Here is an 18,531-nt window from a genome sequence, read left to right as displayed (position 1 = left end):
TTGGCACACCAGCACTATTCGTGCTGCAATGTCCAGGCTCCAGGTTAAAACACAATGTCTAGACACCAGGTTAAAACACAGTGAAGGAATCTTCACTGTGTGTTAGGCACTCAAATGCTAGCACTCACATGCCGGTGCTCGGAACAAAGGAGGTTATGCACAAATAACTCTCCCGTGGGCAGATTTGAATACTGACTGAAGTACTCACAATATAACGAATGTCTATTGTGATTATACTGTGTACTAAAGGTGCTCGGAGTCCATCAAAAGAGCCCAGGTGGTTGATAATAATCCTAAAAATTTGCTTGAGCGTGTCAGTTATGCCTTGCATTGGTTTGGCATGTTCAGAATACAATTGAAGTGAGGTAAAAATAACAAAACAGACTCTTTACAAGCTCAAAACTAAAAAAAAACAGGGATCACTCATAAACTCAATTACTTCCCCAAAAGGCTCAACAGCCTCTTCAAAGGTACAAATGTTGGTATTGGAAACAAAACAATCACACACACACACAAAAAGGAAGAAAGCATGGGTTCAAAAACATTCAATAAAAAGAAAAAAAAAACTTCACAGTATGGTTCAAATGTTGGTATTAAAGGGATACTTCAACGAAATTTGAAACATTCCCGTCGTGTTCCAAAAAAGGTTAATTATGATCCACAATATCCGTAAATGACAATCGCACGTATCTATTTTGAGCCTGGTGGCTCTATGTTTCGTTATAAACGGCCGCTCTGGTAAGCGCTCGAAGAACAGCCAGCGGACAGCATGTCACATCCAACGCAATCGTGACGTAGGTCGTCTCAGGACGAGCAAAGCTACGGCGAGGCTGACGTCGAGAGGATGGCCTAGTCGTTCCAGCCACCGAAGTGGCTGCTTTTGTACGAATTTTCAGTGACAGGATAATCTTCTGTAATCCTGTAGGGGGACAATAGCGACTTCTGCGACACACAAAAGGCATTCTCGGGAAGAGGGGAGTTCCTCCTGCCCCACTTCTCTCGTCGTGGCCGGAGGCGAGACAACATCCGTCACTAGCTGTCAAGGTTCCTAGACGGGCATTACAAGCAAGGCGTTAGCGACATCCACCAGATGCTCTTTGCTAATCGTTTAATTCGTTTTAAAATTCCTTTTTGTGACTTTTTTAACAAGATATTGGTGTGTTCGATGTGATACTGCTCCTTTTAACACATACAGACCATAAAATAAGCACCGAAATTTCGTTGTAGTATCCCTTTAAGAATAACACAGTCATGCACGATGAGCAAAAGAGAAGCTGCCGATGGTAACTCACAAACTCATTAAAAACAAAGCTCAACAGTATATGTACAAAGGTTCAAATACTAGTGCTGGATATAACATACACATGGAGAACAGAACAGCTGGAGCACTCAAAGCGAGACACAACCTGAATCCATCTGTGGGCATTACTGGAGATGCAGAAGTGGGATGATGACATGCCCAGTTTTGTAAGCGACCTTTAGGCACTGAACATACTTTTTTGCATGTAGCAGCGGCCACTTCTTGTTACTTGTCGTGAACCCATCAACTCTCCAAATGCCAAGTAAAGAAGACATGACGGGCACGGAGAAAAAATCCTTCTTATTCAACATGATGGCTCCTTCGAAGTGACTCGGGAACACCTCATGGACGACAACTGCAGCGTTTTCAAGCATGAAACAGTCGCCTTTTCTCACTTTACGCTGAACCTTTCCAACCTCCACATGGCCGATGCTCCTTGCCTCTGACATTGTTCTGCTAATCTGGGCCAGAGGTTTGCTTGTGGAACGAAGCTTTTTTTTTTAGCCTGCCTAAGCAGCTCTCAAAACTGAAAGCGCTGAAGTCATCAAGAAGGCCATGTTTGAGACACTGTTCGGCGAGATGACTAAGAGTATGTACATTATAGACAATTTGGTTCTGTCCATAGATTATTCCAAACTGCTTAACGAAATACTTCAGCAGATCCTTTGCATAGTCATTGAACTCAATGTGCCGTTTTGGGGAAGCCAGTATACGTATCGCAGTGTGCAGCACAAGAAAATGCTCATACAATATGTCAGGAAGTAATTCGCGAAGCACAACTGGGCCGACATACAGGAGGAAGGTACGAAACTGTGTAGCCTTCCACCTGTCGAGCTCGTCTGTTCCCCTAGGTCGCCTTTGGAATTGGAGAGGAAGGTTCATGGCACAGGCTCGTAGGCTGTCATCAAGGCGGCTGCGCTGCTGACGTCCAAGTCTCGTTGTATGTCCTGTGCTGACCCAGTTTCGCAGCAGACGGCGCATTACCCCGAGGCACACAAGGTGCATGTAATCCGTAGGGAAGAGTGCCACAAGATCCACGTCCAGGCAGGTGAAGGGAGAGGTCCCCTTGTGGTGATGCTCGTCCTCCTGTGCGCGGAATGATGAGTCCGTACGAAGTGGTGAAGTCAGGTGTGGATATGTCACCTTCCCATCCATGTAGACACCTCTCACCGTGCAGAGCTCACAGGCATGGTAACCCGTGTGGCCAATAGTCCGCTTAACGAAACTTCTGGCTGGGGCATCGCAGATCATAGCCGAAAGGGTGACCGGAACATTGGTAACTTTAAAGATAAGGCCATCTTTTGTGAGCGCTTGTACCTCCTCCAGAAAGAGGCGCAGATAAGATTCCAGGCACGGGGGCTTTCCTTTTCCGCAGAACAAGCTCACGACGAAGGGAGTCGAGTCGCCACAATTCCTCACCTTGCATAAGATGGGCCAGAAGCACACTTGCGAGCTCTTGAAAAGGGGCAGCCCATCAATATTGCCTTTGCAAGATGACTTCACGTGGAGCGGGAAGTTTCCTCAGCGCATCGCGAATTCCTTCTTCTAGACCGAAATGGACAAAGCCAACATCGTTGATTCGGGTAGTTCGCTGCGTACCCATGAGGGTTCGCGGATCCCTTGGGACGTCTATGCCTTCATCCCTGCAGAATGCGGCTAGGTCTTTCACGCTGGCGTTTGTCAAATTGTGTTTCTGGGCTATACAAGACAACTTCTCGCTAGGCGAAAGAATTTCCGAAGACCCGGTGACGGCATCAGCGCTGTGACGACTGTCTGGCGTCGAGTCGGGTGCTGAATTTCTCTCGAGGTTGTCTTCCTGCTGCTGAACCGTGTCGTCGACGTCGGCTGAGCAGGACGACGTCACACTCTGGCTCGTCTCACCTTCCAACGATGTGTGCTCACCGCAACTGCTGAGAGATCCTCTTGTAAGCTCCGAGCGTCGATATCTACAATTTCTTGCACCGCTCGGTCGTACTCTTTGCGGACTTTCCTCCATTTTTTCCATTTACTCATTCTGTGCTTGTCCCGTGTTCGAAACCTTTGACTTCACTGACACAAAATAAATAAATATGTGAAAGCGCTAGCGTAACAAAAAAGTTAGAACAGCGCGCAAACTACACAACTACGCACACTAGCGTGCAAAAGTGGGCAGCCATTAGTGGTGTCGACTGCGATGCAATTTCCTCTTCGCTTTTTTTTTCTTTCCTTTTGCAACGTTTAAGATTTCATTGAAATCACAAAATTCGGCTATCAAACAGATCGCCCAGATCGTCCTGTAGCAGAACTCGGTGGATTTAATTTGACAAATGGCAGGATTGTGTGGCTAGGTAGCCATGTGACGCGAGCCACCATCCAGATCTAGAATTAACAGTCTTACGAGCATATACGGCTCTGCATGGCATGTTACGCGTATATAGGCTCCTTGCACTGACGTCACATCCCATACTTTTGAACACCAAGTAAAAGGAGGAAAGGAAAGCTGCCTTTGTAAGAATTTTGAGTGACAGGTTAATCTTCTATAATCTTCTGGGAGGAGAATAGCGACGCCTGTGCAAATCTGGGAGGCACAAAGGAGGATCCTGATAAGAGGGGAGTTCCTTCTTCCCCTTTTCTCTGGAGGTTATCGGAAATGACGTCATGTGCAAGCCACGTATAGGGGCTTTATGGTTATCTCAGTTATCTGGTGCGTCACGCCGGACCTGACCCGGACGGACTCGAAGCCAGCGGCCAGCACGTTGCGCGATGCCTCCAGTCACGTAAGTTAATTAAAACGTTATCTGTTTAAAAATTGTGCCATTTTCGCAGAAAACTTGCTCGTGTTCGCGCACGCCGTCCGGAGTTCTGACGGGATTGGCAGACAGACAGTTTTAGTAGAGCGTACGCTAGGATTGCGGGGCTTACTGGCGCTTGCTCAATCCACGCTGAAAGTTACGGCACAAGCTCCCGCTAGTAACGCTAAGCCCTTACGTATGTACAATCCGGGATTGCACCTCCGCTAACGCTGCTATGCTTGGGCCACGACCGTGGCTTGCGCACGGGTCGCTGCGACTAACATGACTGCAGTCTTCGCCGCGAACCATGCCGCAAACTACTCCATGGCGGTTTACGAAAGCCCTCTATTGTAATTCGGGCTTTTGTGTAAAGCGAGAGAGAGAGGTGAGCAAAAGCGGAATCATAGCCATTAATCGCAAAGCGAGACAGATGTGGTCCAGCGGGGTGCATCGCGATCGGCCGCAACGCACAGATATACCGGGTTTTGACTAGGGGTGTCGCGAAAGTTTGTCGAACCGGATTTTAGGTCAAACTTCGGGGTTCGACTCGTTCGAACCGGTTCGACGAACCTTCGAACTTTTAACGAGATTCGACCGGTTCGACTCTGGACAATATGGCCAGAATATCGAAAAACAGAGTGTTAAGAGGAGGCAAGCGACAAGACAATGCGATCTCAAGGCAGAGCAGCCAGGCGAGGGACAGTCTCTCCCACAATTCCTGGCGTGCGGGCCGGGGCGCTTGGGAAAATTGCGAATCGTCTATACATCTCTTAAAGGAATACTGCAACGAAATTCGAAATATTCCCGTCGGGTTCAAAAATAGGTTGAATATGATCCACAATATCCGTAAATGGCAATCGCACGTTTATATTTTGAGCCTGGTGGTTGTATTTTTCGTTATAAACGGCCCACTCTGGCAAGCGCTCGGAGAAGGCCCAGCGGAGACCACGTGACATCCAACGCAATCGTGACGTAGGTCGTCTCAGGACGAGCAAAACTACGGCGAGGCTGACGTCGAGAGGATGGCCTAGTCGTTCCAACCATCGAAGCGGCTGCTTTTGTACGAATTTTGAGTGACGGGTTAATCTTCTGTAATCTTGTAGGGGGACAATAGCGACTTCTGCGACACACAAAAGGCATTCTCGGGAAGAGGGGAGTTCCCCCTGCCCCTCTTCTCTCGTCGTGGCCGGAGGCGAGACAACCTCCGTCACTAGCTGTTAAGGTTCCAAGACGGGCATCACAAACGAGGCGTTAGTGACATCCACCAGGTGCTCTTTGCTAATCGTTTAATTTGTTTTAAAATTCATTTTCGTGACTTTTTTAACAAGATATTGGTATGTTCGATGTGATGCTGCTCCTTTGAACACATGTAGACCAAAAAATGAGCGCCGAAATTTCGTGGTAGTATCCCTTTAACCATCATCATCCTATCCGAAGCTAACTGGCCAGCCTGTCGCGCATGCGCATAGCACTCGAGCCTGAGTCGAACCTTTGTCGAACTTTTCATGAGAAGTTAAAAAAAATCGAACCTGGGTCGAACTCGAACCTTGACCGGTTCGCGACACCCCTAGTTTTGACATGATTTAGAGCAGTTTCCACGGGTCTGCATTTTGCTGATCTCGCTCGCAATTTACTGCTCTTGCAACTCCTGTCCCTACAGATGGGAAAATATTCAGTTTTGAGCTGAACAGGTATCTAGCGAAGTGTGTTCCAAAATAAAGTTTCGACTCTAAAATTGGCTGCAAAAATCAGTGACTCGGCATATCAAGTAGAAAGTTACCTCGAATATGTCTTACTTGTCAAATTTACGCATTAAAATTTTAAGTCCCAATTCCGAGTACAAGAGAATAAATAGAAAAACAAAAATGACCCATGCTTTCAAAAGGGCCAGTTTTAAGTTTTTTTTTTCTGTGTTTGATGTAAAGATTTGAAATTTATATGTGTAAATATGGCGAGTAAAATAGGTATTTGAGGTAAGTTCTGTAGCCTTGCAGCTCCGTAAAACCTACACCCGAGGGGCTAGGCTTGGTGAGCGCCAAAAAATAGGGCAGATTACGCGATAGGAGCTGAAGCTACCTCTAAGTCACGAGGTCGCTGCTGCCGCACCCATCGCCCGTCACTCAGAATGAGGATTTTCTCGGCTTATCCTTTCAGAAGAAGCCGGCGCAAAAGGAGACCTTTCCCCTCGCCTCGCCGTGCTACAATACAAGAAAAAAAGAGGGCGAGGAGGACTTTCCGCCAGGCGGAAGAATATTTCTGCAGGTCCCTCTTTAATCACTTCTTGGGTATGCCTCCTTGCGCACAATACGAGGAAAATGTAAAAAAACGTCTGGCGGCGTAATAATGTCGTTTTCATAAAGTTGCCCTCCATCAGCTCTTCGGGAACACATACGCTATGAAGACAATGTGCAAGTCTGCAGCACGGATTCATTTGCTCTACAGTCAAAAGATCTCGGCCAGGAGAGCAAGCTGTGGCCGCGAGTGAAAATTATATCCAAAACAACCTGATTCTAAAGGCAAGTTATGTCACGTGCAAGCGATTAAATGCTTACAAACCTTTAAATGGCCTTAACCATCTACTAATGTTACCTGGAACTACTTTAAGAAGTCCAGGAGCCGTCAATCAAAGGAGCGAGCACTGAGAGAGTTACCATTGTCTCACTCGTAGGTAAGACTTTTGATGTTTGCATGGAGGCTGAATCGCAGGTAGGAATTTCAACGGGTAAAAGACTGAGCGACGGCAATCGCTCATGGTCGCCTGGAACAGACGCATAAGTGCAAAAAGACGCAGTTGCTTTTTGATAGGCTAGAACGTGAATAGCGCACACAGATCAACAGGAAAGACCTGCATGCTGATCTCTAGAAGTACAGAGTGTGCTAACTACTTCTCTTTTCGGCCAATGAGTGAAGTTTCTACAAATCTAGAACCCAGCGATGAGAGCGACGACACCGGCCGATCGTCGTAGCTTGGCCTCTCCCTCGTCAAACCGCGTACTTGCAGTTCGGGCTTTATGACTTGCTTGCCTATAGGATCAGGTAGTCCTGTACAGCTGCAACGGAAAAAGAGTAGCACAAGTGGCTAACGACGGGAGCGGCGAAATCACGACGCGAGGCGCTATTGTTCCCGAGCTTGCCGATAGCGAGATTGCCAGTCACGTTCCATGTCGGCCAACGCGGGGGTGGCCGACAGAAAGCAGCCTATCCTAAAGCCCGTATTTCGAATATCTTATCCCTCAATTTTCTGCTGGCCACCCCCGCGTTGAGATATTGAACGCGCCTGGTACTCTCGTTATCGGAGCGCTCCGGAACAATAGCGCCGCGTTTCGCCATTTGTCCGCTCCGGTTATCGATCACTTGTGCTACTCTTTTTCCGTTGCAGCTGTACATTGGTCATTTTCACTTGCAGCCACAGCTTGCTGTCACCTAGCAAAAACAACACGCTACGTTGCCGGACACGTTTCCTCATTCTCCTCGTATCGTGTGCGTACCCGGAAATCTAATGAAGATGACATTGGTACACTGCCAAACATGTAGAAGAATTGTCAGGTAGTCAGGGCAGTGTGGCCATAGGAGCATGACTGTTTGGTAACATAGACACAAAGTTGGTGCTGTTTCCAGAATGTACTGCCGCGAGCCGCGAGCGGATACAACCTATATTCCTCCAAAAAGCCTAAACAAATGGAACTTGCAGCTTCATCGTAACACTGGATTGCTCTCAGCACTTTGCCGTCGCATGAACTCGTAAAATTTGTTGGCAGTGAAAGAGCTTATTGATATGAAAGAACATCATATCAAGAAGCGCAACCGGGAAAGTGAGGCCAGGCGACAGTCCTACAAGCCCACAACTAAAGCACATAACCCTGCATAAAGCACCAAAGCCGTAGTATGTTATGACTAGGGTTCCGTGTTTTCGGTATTCTCAAAATTCGTGGGTAATTTATCGGTGTTTCTTTTCCCTTCGAATCGGTGTTTTTAGCTATTTCAATGCTGGAGGCAAATCGGTGTTGATTGGGCTTGCATTGTAAAGTGACCATATAATTCCCAAAGAAAATCTTGTAATTTTTAGTTCATAAATTATAATATTTTCTCCAATAATGCTGGTATAGATAAGAGAAAAGAGCACGGAGCAAAGAATGTGGTTTCGACAAAAAAGAAACAACCCTAAGGACAGTTAAGTGTGGCTATTTTTCGGGTCAAGAAGAAAGAAAAAAGAGTAGGGTGGAAGACTTTTTCGCGTGAGACAGATGTTTTTGTTGTTTTTTTCCTTTAAGGACAGATAAAATTGGGTCTTTTTCGGTTTTCTCCAATTCAGAGAAAACCGCCGTGGCGGTTCATTTTCGGTGTTTATCGGCATATACTGAAGACACGGAACCCTAGTTTTGATCCACAACACTCACATGACTCAACAAATACATAAAAAATGCATACACCCACCAATTTCGCCACCGTCCAATCCACCCGTCAACACATGGGCGCAATTTTTCGCTCTCCATCTCAGTGCTGCACAGCAAGAATCTAGTTTTTTGTATCAGAGTGGTACGACGTCATTTAACCGCCCTTTCGATGATGCCAGTGGCGGTTGCTACGGTAATGTTGCCCGTCAGCACGATTTTGCTAGCATTTTGCTCACATGTGTCCCCACTTTTATTTAGCTCTACTACAGGTTTGAAGCTAAACATTTGTCTTTCATAACTGGGAAACGTGAAATTTAAATGTCATAGCTTGGCTTGTGTTTCTATAACTCGCAATGTGCCCCCTCTCCCCCTCCCCTCCCAAAAAAGTGCTTTTTATACTTGTGTACTTTCATGTGGTCAAACTAGTAATTTGATGCTTATTTCGCTGCAGGGTTCTTAAAAAGAACTACTACGTAGTCAGGTTCTACACTGAAAAAGACGTTGTAAGTGTGGTCCCGCTGAAATGGATGCGAGGCACCGACTATTGCCTGTGGCCGCCAAATTACCTGGCTGGTTCCAAACTCCTGGACGCTGCGGAGAAGGACATGGAGCCCAGCAACAACTGGAAAATTTTTCCAGTCATAATAATGGGTGGATCTAGTAAGTACATATTGTAAAAATTGATTCCAGTGTAGTCAAAAATGTAGCAGAGATATCTCTGTATTGTTCAAACGGTTCTGTCACTGATCTCTGATGATTTTTGGGTTGTGCTTCCCTGTTCCATGAATTCGAACACCAGGAGTCCATGATCGACTATCAAACCTTGTTCTAACATGAATTGTCTGAAGTGTTTGCAGAGCCGGGGGATATACACCTTTTCGAGAAACACTTGACCTCAGGGTCTACAGACCGTTTTCGAGCCCAGTCACTGGGTTTGAGGCTAGACACTCACCAGCATCTCTGCTAACCCCAACCTAGTGGACTCGGATTTCCATAGGCGCAGCCTGTGTAGGCACAGTTTCAAACACTGCTGGCTGATAAATTTTTGTCTTTTCTCGGTGTACTTTGTCTTTCATTGTGTATGGATTTTCCCGATGACATAGAGAAAGCATTGTACCACATTTGAAAAAAACAAAAAAAGCAAAAAAAGAACTGTAAACTATTTTTGTTGGGTACGCACGTGACAGAATGAATGCAACTAAAGTGTTAGCTGTCCCTTTGTTTTTACTTTAAGTTTTGACGGCGCCGCCCGATTAGCCGTGTTTCAAATGACAGAGTGCTTAGTTGTCCAAAATAATTTACAATGGAACATAGCTGAAAGACGTGCATTTTCACGCTCACAACGGGTTTAGCGATGACGGTATTCAAAAAATATATTCTACACTCTTAGAAAAAGGGTATGGATAGTCCTCCCTTAGGGGAGGAACGGTCTTGTAACCTATGCTCCTTTAGAAAGGGAGAAACGTTCGTCCCTGAAGCAAGGGAGCAAAGTTCCTCCGTCGCTTGCATCTCAATATGGCGGCCCCGAATCGGGCAAATCGAGCCCAATAAGGCTTGACGAGGACGCTACGTCTCTTGTACGGGACGAGAGCAGCAGCAAATAAAAGCGTAACACGAGCTTTCCGCAAACTGTGTTTATTTCCGAAGCCACATTCCCCCCACAGGCACAGAAACTTGCGTTTCGAAAGCAGTTACTCAGTCTTCCCGTCGAAAGCACTGCGATGTTAAACGGAGACAGCCGATGCCCAGTTACTTCGCGCACTTTGCGTCTTACCTTTGGTGTTCCTCGAGTCACAATTCCTTCGTCAACCGCATATCACAGAGAAGGGCAAACTCAATCTGTGAAACCAAAAGCCGCTCTCGAAAAAACAAACCCGAAGCCGCTGGTTATCGCGTGGCGTGAAAAGTTAAATCGCTAGCCACCAGATGGCGGGGTCTAGCAGAGTAATTGCAAGTAGCTAGGCTAGGTGGCGCTACGTACCGCCTAATCCATGCTCTACAAAAAAATAATTTGCTCTTCCTAGGCCACCACTGCGCTTGGGGATCCTCTAATATACACAGTATACACACATTACGCTTATTAGGCTTATTACAAGCATCAGGTGAACATACATGGAGCACATACACGGCACACACTAATGTCAACACAACGGAACACAACACTAACCCGAACACAAGACCCGTGCTCTGCGTTTCCGTCTTTTATACTGGTCGTTTTGAACGTACGGAACTTTTCGGTGACTCCCTAAGCAATAAAAAATATTCCCAGCATGTTGATTTTTTCCCAGCAATCTCATACCTCTGAGAGTATTTTGAATGGCTCAGGGGATTAATCTCTTATTAAAAAGTAAATGCTCGATCATGCCGTAATTATTTGAAAGCCAATAAATCAAGCCGCTCCAATGCGGTTCGAAGCCATGAGTTTGTTTCCCCACACGGCACGCCGTAGAATGTATTTCTATTGGTTTTTCTATTTGTGATTTTCGCGCAAAGCTGCAATTGCCGTCTTGAAATAATCTCTGTAGAGCGGATATTTACTCAGCTGGAAGTGATACTTCACGGGCTAAGAAATCGCTTTTCGATCAACTTGAATGCAGTCAAAGCCGCGACTTGCGGCAGGTGTTAAGTGTACGGAGCTACGCCGTGGCGAGCCTGAAAACTTCTAGCGCTCATCCCAGCGCGCCACTTGGAGGGCAGTTTCTCCAGGAACCGTAATATATTTGAACAGCAAAATAAAGGGTAGCTTTTTTTTTCGATTTTACCTACTTTTGTTTTTTAATGCCGAAATTCCATACTATAAATATACGTACTTTCCGTCACGATTTCGTGCTGTTCAGCCCTTGCCCCAGAGCGCAATCGCTCTAGGGGTCGAGACAATTCCCACTCACATTGGCCACTGTACGATAGCAATAGGAGCTTCTACAGTTCAGACCAGCGTTCCAACATGACCATCCGCATGTTGATCGATTGCTTGCACGTAATCCCTCAAGTGGTATTAAACTTTTTAATGTAAAGCGGAATGTCAACCTGCGACACCCCGCCCCCTCTGATCACGGCCCGACCAACGGCATCATGCAATGCCCGACAGTTTACGATCTCATCTTGTTACACCACTGATACGCGAACACACGGTCACATCGGCGATAATTCCAGTCTTCTTTTCACAACCCACAACACTGCCATCACAATGTTGCAGCTATGTTGCTGACACGCACAAATACAGAACCACGTTGAACGCCGGTTGCACTCGGCATCGGAAAACAGAACCGAACACAGGACGGAAGGCACCCAGGCAGCCGGCAACAAAACCTGCCTGTCTTGGACACAGTTCCTGCGGTTTCCATAACGTCGAAAACGTCGACACAGTTCCGCGTGGTTTTGCTACTGTAGTTCCGCCGGTTCCGCGCTGCGCGAGTCCCGCAATCCGGAGACGGCCATCCCCCAGTGTACGTGGCGCTGCTGGCACTGCACCGGAACTTCGCTGTTTCTAGCGGCTTTGTTTGCTCGTTTGATAAAATTAGTGGTAAAAACGTCAATGCCACCAAAATGTTCTGCACGTTTGGACTAGAAGACGGAATTACAGGCGGCCTTCGCTGCCACTGAATTTTAATCAACTCAACATTAATTTATTAAACAACGTGCGCGACGTGCTCGAAAAACGAAACCGAAAGAAGATGAGTTGGGAGGGCGAAAGCTTTCTCCCGTCTGCCTGGAGAAGGAGGAAAACGTCTCGTTCCTCCCTCCTTCTCGTGTCCGCTTGGGGGCGCGTCAGTAGAAGGGAGGAAGACGCGCCGTTGCTACTTTTTTCCTCCATTTTTTCTTAGAGTGTATGCACCACACGATGCAGCGTTATCTGAAAAGACTTAATTTGAGAAAGATCTCAAATAGCACAATCAGAGTCGACGGTCGCATCTTGACGATCGGATGGAATACAAGATGACTTCATTTTGGGGCACGTTTTGGGGACAGCTTCTTTTTTTCACACCAGCACCGAGGAAAAGGAACGGGCATGACTGGCTCCAACTGGAAGAACTATTTTTGACTATGACTGAGATGGACTCTATGCGGATTATCTCTGGGAGAGGGGAGAACAGTTGTCATTGTTTGCAAAATCACGTCGAAGGCCGTTTGACGTTCTTCCCCTCCTTCGTTTCCCGTGAATGTCGAGCAGAAACGCTTGAATGGCAGGCGTTTACTCCTATTTATCACAGCAAAAGATACCACAGAAACGGTACGCAGCTTGCATTAGGAAAGTTAAGTGGAAACTTTCATGAGGGGCCAGAAAATGTTGAATGCAGAACTGCAAAACATAGGTAGAGAATCGCGTTGAGGGGGTTTCCACAGTCCGAGAGAGTGGCAGAAAATTTCTAGCTGATAGGGGGGCGCAAGAGTCGCACCAGCCGCATCAGCAACATGGCGGCGGCTTAGGAGCGTTTTTGGAAAGGTGTAGAGTATATGCAATAAAGCACATTTCGTGCTTGATCGCTATTTTCTATCAAAGAAGTTTCTTGGAACTTTTCTGGAAGAATAATTGGGCTTGCTGAGGTGCCTTGCATTTTATTTGTGCACAATACTTAGGTCGCCATAACACAAGGGTTACAACGCCTGACTCCTGAGCTCGCTATAGGAGTTTACTATAGTCACATAACAACAGACTGTGTGTGTGCGGTGTTTCGGTCGAGGTTCTCAATGTCATGCTCATGTTCTGAAGCAAACTTCCTGTCGTCGTTTTGTTAGGTTATTTCACCGAATTAGTTTACTTCCGACTCGGTTGTGGCACACGTTTCTCGAGGACAACAACTACTGGGTGTTAGATTAAAAAGGGAGGGGGGGAAGCTGGTATCAGTAGCGGAGTGGGCTAAGTGGACACCAGCTCGGAGCATAAGTGTGAAAGCCTGCGGTGCACAACTATTAGGTAATGGGTCGTATCCCCACCCCTGCTTGTTTAAATTTGGACAACCATCATACCAGCGTGTAGCCCAGGCACGTAACCAGGATTTTGTTTAGGGGGGGGGCACGCATGACAAAATGCTGTATGAGGGGGAGGGGGAAGAGGAGGTCCCAGCAAAATGGAAGATTTCGGGGGGGCCCAGGCTCCATGGGCACCTACCCTGGCTACGTGCCTGATGTAGCCGCCCAAGCAGCACGTTGTGAATGGGCCATCGCTGGCAAGTATACTATGGCCAACCAGATTTTCGATGGCCCAAGCTTGGCCAAAGTGCTCGGAAATAGCAGTGTTTTCGTCCTCGTCTGGTGACATGCCATTCACTTTATGCCAGTCGCTGGCCATTCACTTTAGGCCAGTGACTGGCCAATCACTTTAGGCCAGTGACTGGCCATTCACCTTTGTCCAGTGGCTGGCCATTCACTTTAGGCCAGAGACTGGCCATTCACCTTTGGCCATGACTGGCTATTCATATTTGGCCAGTGACTGGCCATTCACTTTAGGCCAGTGACTTGCCATTCACCTAAGGCCAGTCATTTTCGGCCAGCCACTGGCCATTCACGTTTGGCCAGCCACTAGCCATTGACTTCCGGCCAGTCACTGGCCGAAAGTGGCTGTAGTTATACACTTAATACATGATTTATCACAGACCGCCAGAAAAATTGGGTGTTGCTCAGAAGACTGTCAAGAGTTTCGGGAGGTCAAGTTTGAGAACTCAACCCCAGAAACTTTTACATAGTAATGACACGCGAAGCTGATGCAAGGCTGCTCAATATTTATTGGACTTTTTGAGTACTAAGTCTTACGACGCTGGTTGCGACCACCATTCCAGTCGTCGTGGGTTCAGGGATGGTATGTTGTCCCACCATTAAGATCCCCCGGTAGTGCAGCAGTAAAAAAAATAAATAAAAAGAAGTAACTTTAGGTGAAGGGACAGTGCAACAAAAGAGAGTTTTAGTAGATCGTTCCGATACCTCCGATAACGGTACTATGAATGCGCAAGGGAGGCGGTAGCGGAGTACCGGGTATCGTTATCGGAGTCATGGGAGCGATCTACTAAAACTCTTTACTGTTCGGTTGCAATACTTTTCACTTTACACAAGCTTACTGGCACTAATGGGAAAGAGAAGCCTTGAGTACACAGTAAAAGTTCTTACACACTTAAGGGTGTAAATCAGTTTGTCCCTGGGCTAACACCCTTATGGCGTTCAGGCAAGCACCCTTCATGAAGGGTGCTTTTTTTAACACCCTTGGTAAAGGGTGCTTGGCATGAGATGAGCACCTGCTGGGGTGGCCCAGTGGATGCTGGGCCACCCCAGCCAATCTGGCGCCGGGAGGGTGTCATGCGACGTTTTGGTTATGTGGAGTACAAGGTCACATGACGCTCTCTCGACGCTGGATTGGCTGGTAGCGTCCGCCGCGCTCGGACGAAGGGTGAAATGAAGTATAGACCCCAGTGAACATTTCATTGGAATGTGTCCAATACACATATCAGAACTTGTAAATTGTACAAAAATCATATATGGTATTGCATATTCTCATATTATTATTACGTGATTTACAGCTTATCATGTTTACTGAAGACATTTACACTTTTTTCACTTAGAGGGATTGCCACATCACCACATACGAGGCATGTGATAAAGAAATATTGAGTCACACTAAACACAACTCACTTCATGAAGTAATACAAAAGAGCTCCTTGCAAGCCACATCATAACCCCGTGGGCAATTGGGAAGTGCTACGGCACCCCCCTTTCTCGAACTCTAAGTGAGCAAGCAATGGCCCCAAGCATCGCACTGCATGGCTGAACCATTGTGAACATCATGGTCTGCCACAAACGAAGCATGTAAAGCTTTCCTGTTTGGAGATCAAGTGACATGTTTTGTTTGTCTCAGAGGATTGCAGGCAACCCACGCTTCGCTTATCACTTGTCTCCTACGCGCATCTGGCTCAACACCCAAATCGCGCATTGTACCAAACGGTCCAAGAAGACGGAAAGGAAGGACCCCCCTCATTCTCGGACCCTCGTTCGTGCAACCGGAAACAGTCATTCTCCCCCTAGAAGATTAGCCCGTCGCTCAAAACTTGAACAAAATTTGCTTTCCCCACCCCGTTCAGCCCTAAGCTGACAGTGTTGTGGAAGCTACGTGCTCCTTGGGCCAGCCCACGTGGGCCAGCCACACGCTCGTCACGCCACGGTTTACTTCGAACGGCTCGGTTGTAACGCTTACGCTATTGTGCCAGCGCCACCAAGGGCAAAGCTGATAACCACGCCTGCCTTGCTACTCTACGCACGCGGGGAATCTTTCTGGTTTTGTTTGCGCCGGATATCCCATGACGCACCGCGCTCTCCGTTCGCTTCTCTTCGAGCGCTTGCTCGAGTGCACCGTTTGGAACGAAAAATATAACCAATCGTTCAAAATACAACCGTGCGATTATCATTTACGGTTATTATCCCTCATACTTGATTCACTTCCGAACGAAATTTGAATATTTCAATTTTTGTTTCCGTACCCCTTTAAAGAACACAACTGTGATGATGATTTAATGAATGATGATGATGAAATAATTTTGACTAAAGAGAGTGACCACAAGGGTATACTGAAAGAATCATTAGCAATGATGAAACCTAGAAATCTATTAGTGCCTTCCCTGTGTTTTGCTATTGAGTGGAAGAAGTTTCTTGGCCTATATTTTTGTTAGAAACAGGTGTGATGCGTCCGTCTTTTTAAATCTTGATGTTGTGCATAATTTTTATTTCCTAGGTTGAAAGCTCAAGGCATTCCATGTTGTTTGTTTAATCACATTTATCCAAATGTTAGTAGGTTGCTTTTTTCTGTTTACTGTCCTTGGGTATGTCAGAGGTTGTGAACAGTAAAACGCTGTGAGGCACAGGAAGGAATTCCCTTTGTAAAGTGGTGGCAAGCAGAAGAGAAATTGTAAAGACTGACTTCATGTCTTCCCCTACGTTTTCTTTTTTGGGTCGCCTATTCATTTTTTGCCCATTATTACTCATCTGTGTTTGATACTTCTCTGCGTTTGTGTCATCCTTCAGAAACCCGTCTTTAATAAATTATTTGTTTGCCTGTTTGGCTAGCTTGCACCGTCGTTTTTGTTTATTAATAAATGACTGTAGGATTCAACTGTAGGATGACTGTAGGATTCAAGCACCGTGTTAATGCATACTAATAAATAGCAGCACACTTTTATTGACTAGTGCTGATGATGAGACTAGTTAGTAGCCAATTATTGAAAAGAAATCATGAAGAATATGGGAACAGAGGATATGAACACAACAGAGCGCTGTGTTGATCTCCTCCTTCTTGTCCGTGCCATTCACATTCCATGTTTTTAATAACACATTTATTAATAATTTTCTGCTTGGTATCATCTGTATAGGGGTTCGCTGGAACGAGCCATGTGCTACTGCATTCACTTTAGGGCAGCTCCCCCTTCCTCATGGTGCCATCGTTCAGAAAGTGCAAGGCGGGTGTCACTCTCACTCTTGTGGTTCAGTTCCCCAGGTTCCCATAGGTTTCAAGCTGCTAGCCAAACTGAGTCAGGCCTTCCAGCCCTGCAGGAAATGTCAATTCCACTCTTTTAGACGTAGACACCCACATTTTGCGTGTACGTGAAAGAAGCTCCAACAGAGAGGAAACGAAATGATTGGCCTTTTTTTAATGCATCCTTTTCTTTTGCTGAGGACATACATAAACGTTACACGCTATTGTACATTCAGTGGTGCGGCTTAATTTAGGAAGAGCACCTTTTTTCATGTAACTTTTATATAAAGAAAAATCTCAATATAATGGGTCGGGCATAAATGGTTGCTATGAACTGCCCTATACATTTACACATTACCTGATATCACCAAAAGAGTAGGGTAGGGTAGGGCTGCACTGCACCAATTACGACTTTATAACCAATTAATAGTTGGCATTTATTTGTTTATTACTATTGGCTATTATTCTTTGACAGAAAGAATAACCGGGCGAGTTGGTGCGGTGGTAGTCTTTGAACGCCATAAAATATTCAGGTTTGACATTAGTTAATTTTTTCCGCATTTTTTCATGTTTTTGCTTTGTCTAGCTGCTCTGATTTTTGTAAGGGCTTTCGCCACTACTAAAAAACGTGACATCTAAACTGTTTTTATTTTTTGCATCGCACAATCGTAAACTTGAAAAGTGTGCCGGTTCGGTAAACGCGAAGAAACCTAATTTCCGAGGGTGAAACCTCTAAAAACAACGGACAAGTAAAAGAAACAAACAACACAGGGCGTTGTTTGTCCTTTGTTTTTAGCGCTTTTACCCTCGGAAATATGACGAAGAGACCGCGCGTCTCAACGCACAGGCATTAGCATATGCAAAAAATCATGCTGCATGCTCGCTCTTGTAACGTTTTTCTCGCTCCCGCTTTATGAAACAAATCGGTGGCGAGCGGCTGTTAGGACAAGACGTCAGAACTAGCGTGACCTGTGATTAACACTTTGGGACGGCGACTGAATGCTTGAACTGCCGTCAGACGGCACTTGAACGCTCCGCACAAGCGTCGTCGGACGAGCGCCGCACGACGGCGCCCAGAACATGCCCACGGTTCCGCCGCGCGGGAATCTTTCTCACACTGCGGAGCGAGCCACAGATTTTGAAGAAGATACGCTCTTTTCAAATAACGAAATAACACAGGGTAGAAGCATAGTTAGAATCAAGCATAGCTTAGCAAGCGCACGGTACATGACAAAGTTTGAAACAGCAGCCCATTTCGCAGAAACAAAAGAAAGTTGCTAACCGGCGTTTGCACGAGTCGTGCATGGGAGGTTCTGAACTTACGGGCGTTGGCAAGAGGCAGCGTCTCTCAGCTCTCAGTCACCGATTGTTATTCTTGAACACGGTATTCGCAAGGAAGATATTTAAAATATCCACTAAAACGGCTAAAACGTAAAAAAAAGGAAATTTCCGAAGCCTCTGGAACTTCAACAATCATTCAACCGAGCCCAACGGAAGCTGATTGCGATAGCGATGGTCTTGCGCAGCCTTTAAGAGTCTCTTTTCCTTTTTATTTATTGTTAATTATTTTACAACGATACGAAGCAAAATATTATTATATTAGTAACAGTAAGA

The 18,531-nt window shown here is 46.2% G+C and overlaps 1 protein-coding gene across 1 annotated transcript in view; it reads left to right on the top strand.

Annotated features, from left to right (window-relative positions):
- The first annotated feature begins 4,005 nt into the window (after nt 1–4,005).
- LOC115328048 overlaps nt 4,006–18,531 on the top strand; it is a 31,173-nt gene continuing 16,647 nt past the window's right edge. Inside the window, exons 1-2 of the mRNA XM_040205688.1 lie at nt 4,006–4,056; nt 8,917–9,125. Coding sequence (XP_040061622.1) covers nt 4,043–4,056; nt 8,917–9,125 — 223 coding nt within the window. The 5' untranslated portion in view covers nt 4,006–4,042. The remainder of the gene's footprint in view (nt 4,057–8,916; nt 9,126–18,531) is intronic.

Source organism: Ixodes scapularis, unplaced genomic scaffold (genome assembly GCF_016920785.2).
Source record: "Ixodes scapularis isolate PalLabHiFi unplaced genomic scaffold, ASM1692078v2 PGA_scaffold1__304_contigs__length_218370807, whole genome shotgun sequence".
Lineage (NCBI taxonomy): Eukaryota > Metazoa > Arthropoda > Arachnida > Ixodida > Ixodidae > Ixodes > Ixodes scapularis.
This window is presented reverse-complemented; position numbering and strand designations above follow the sequence as displayed.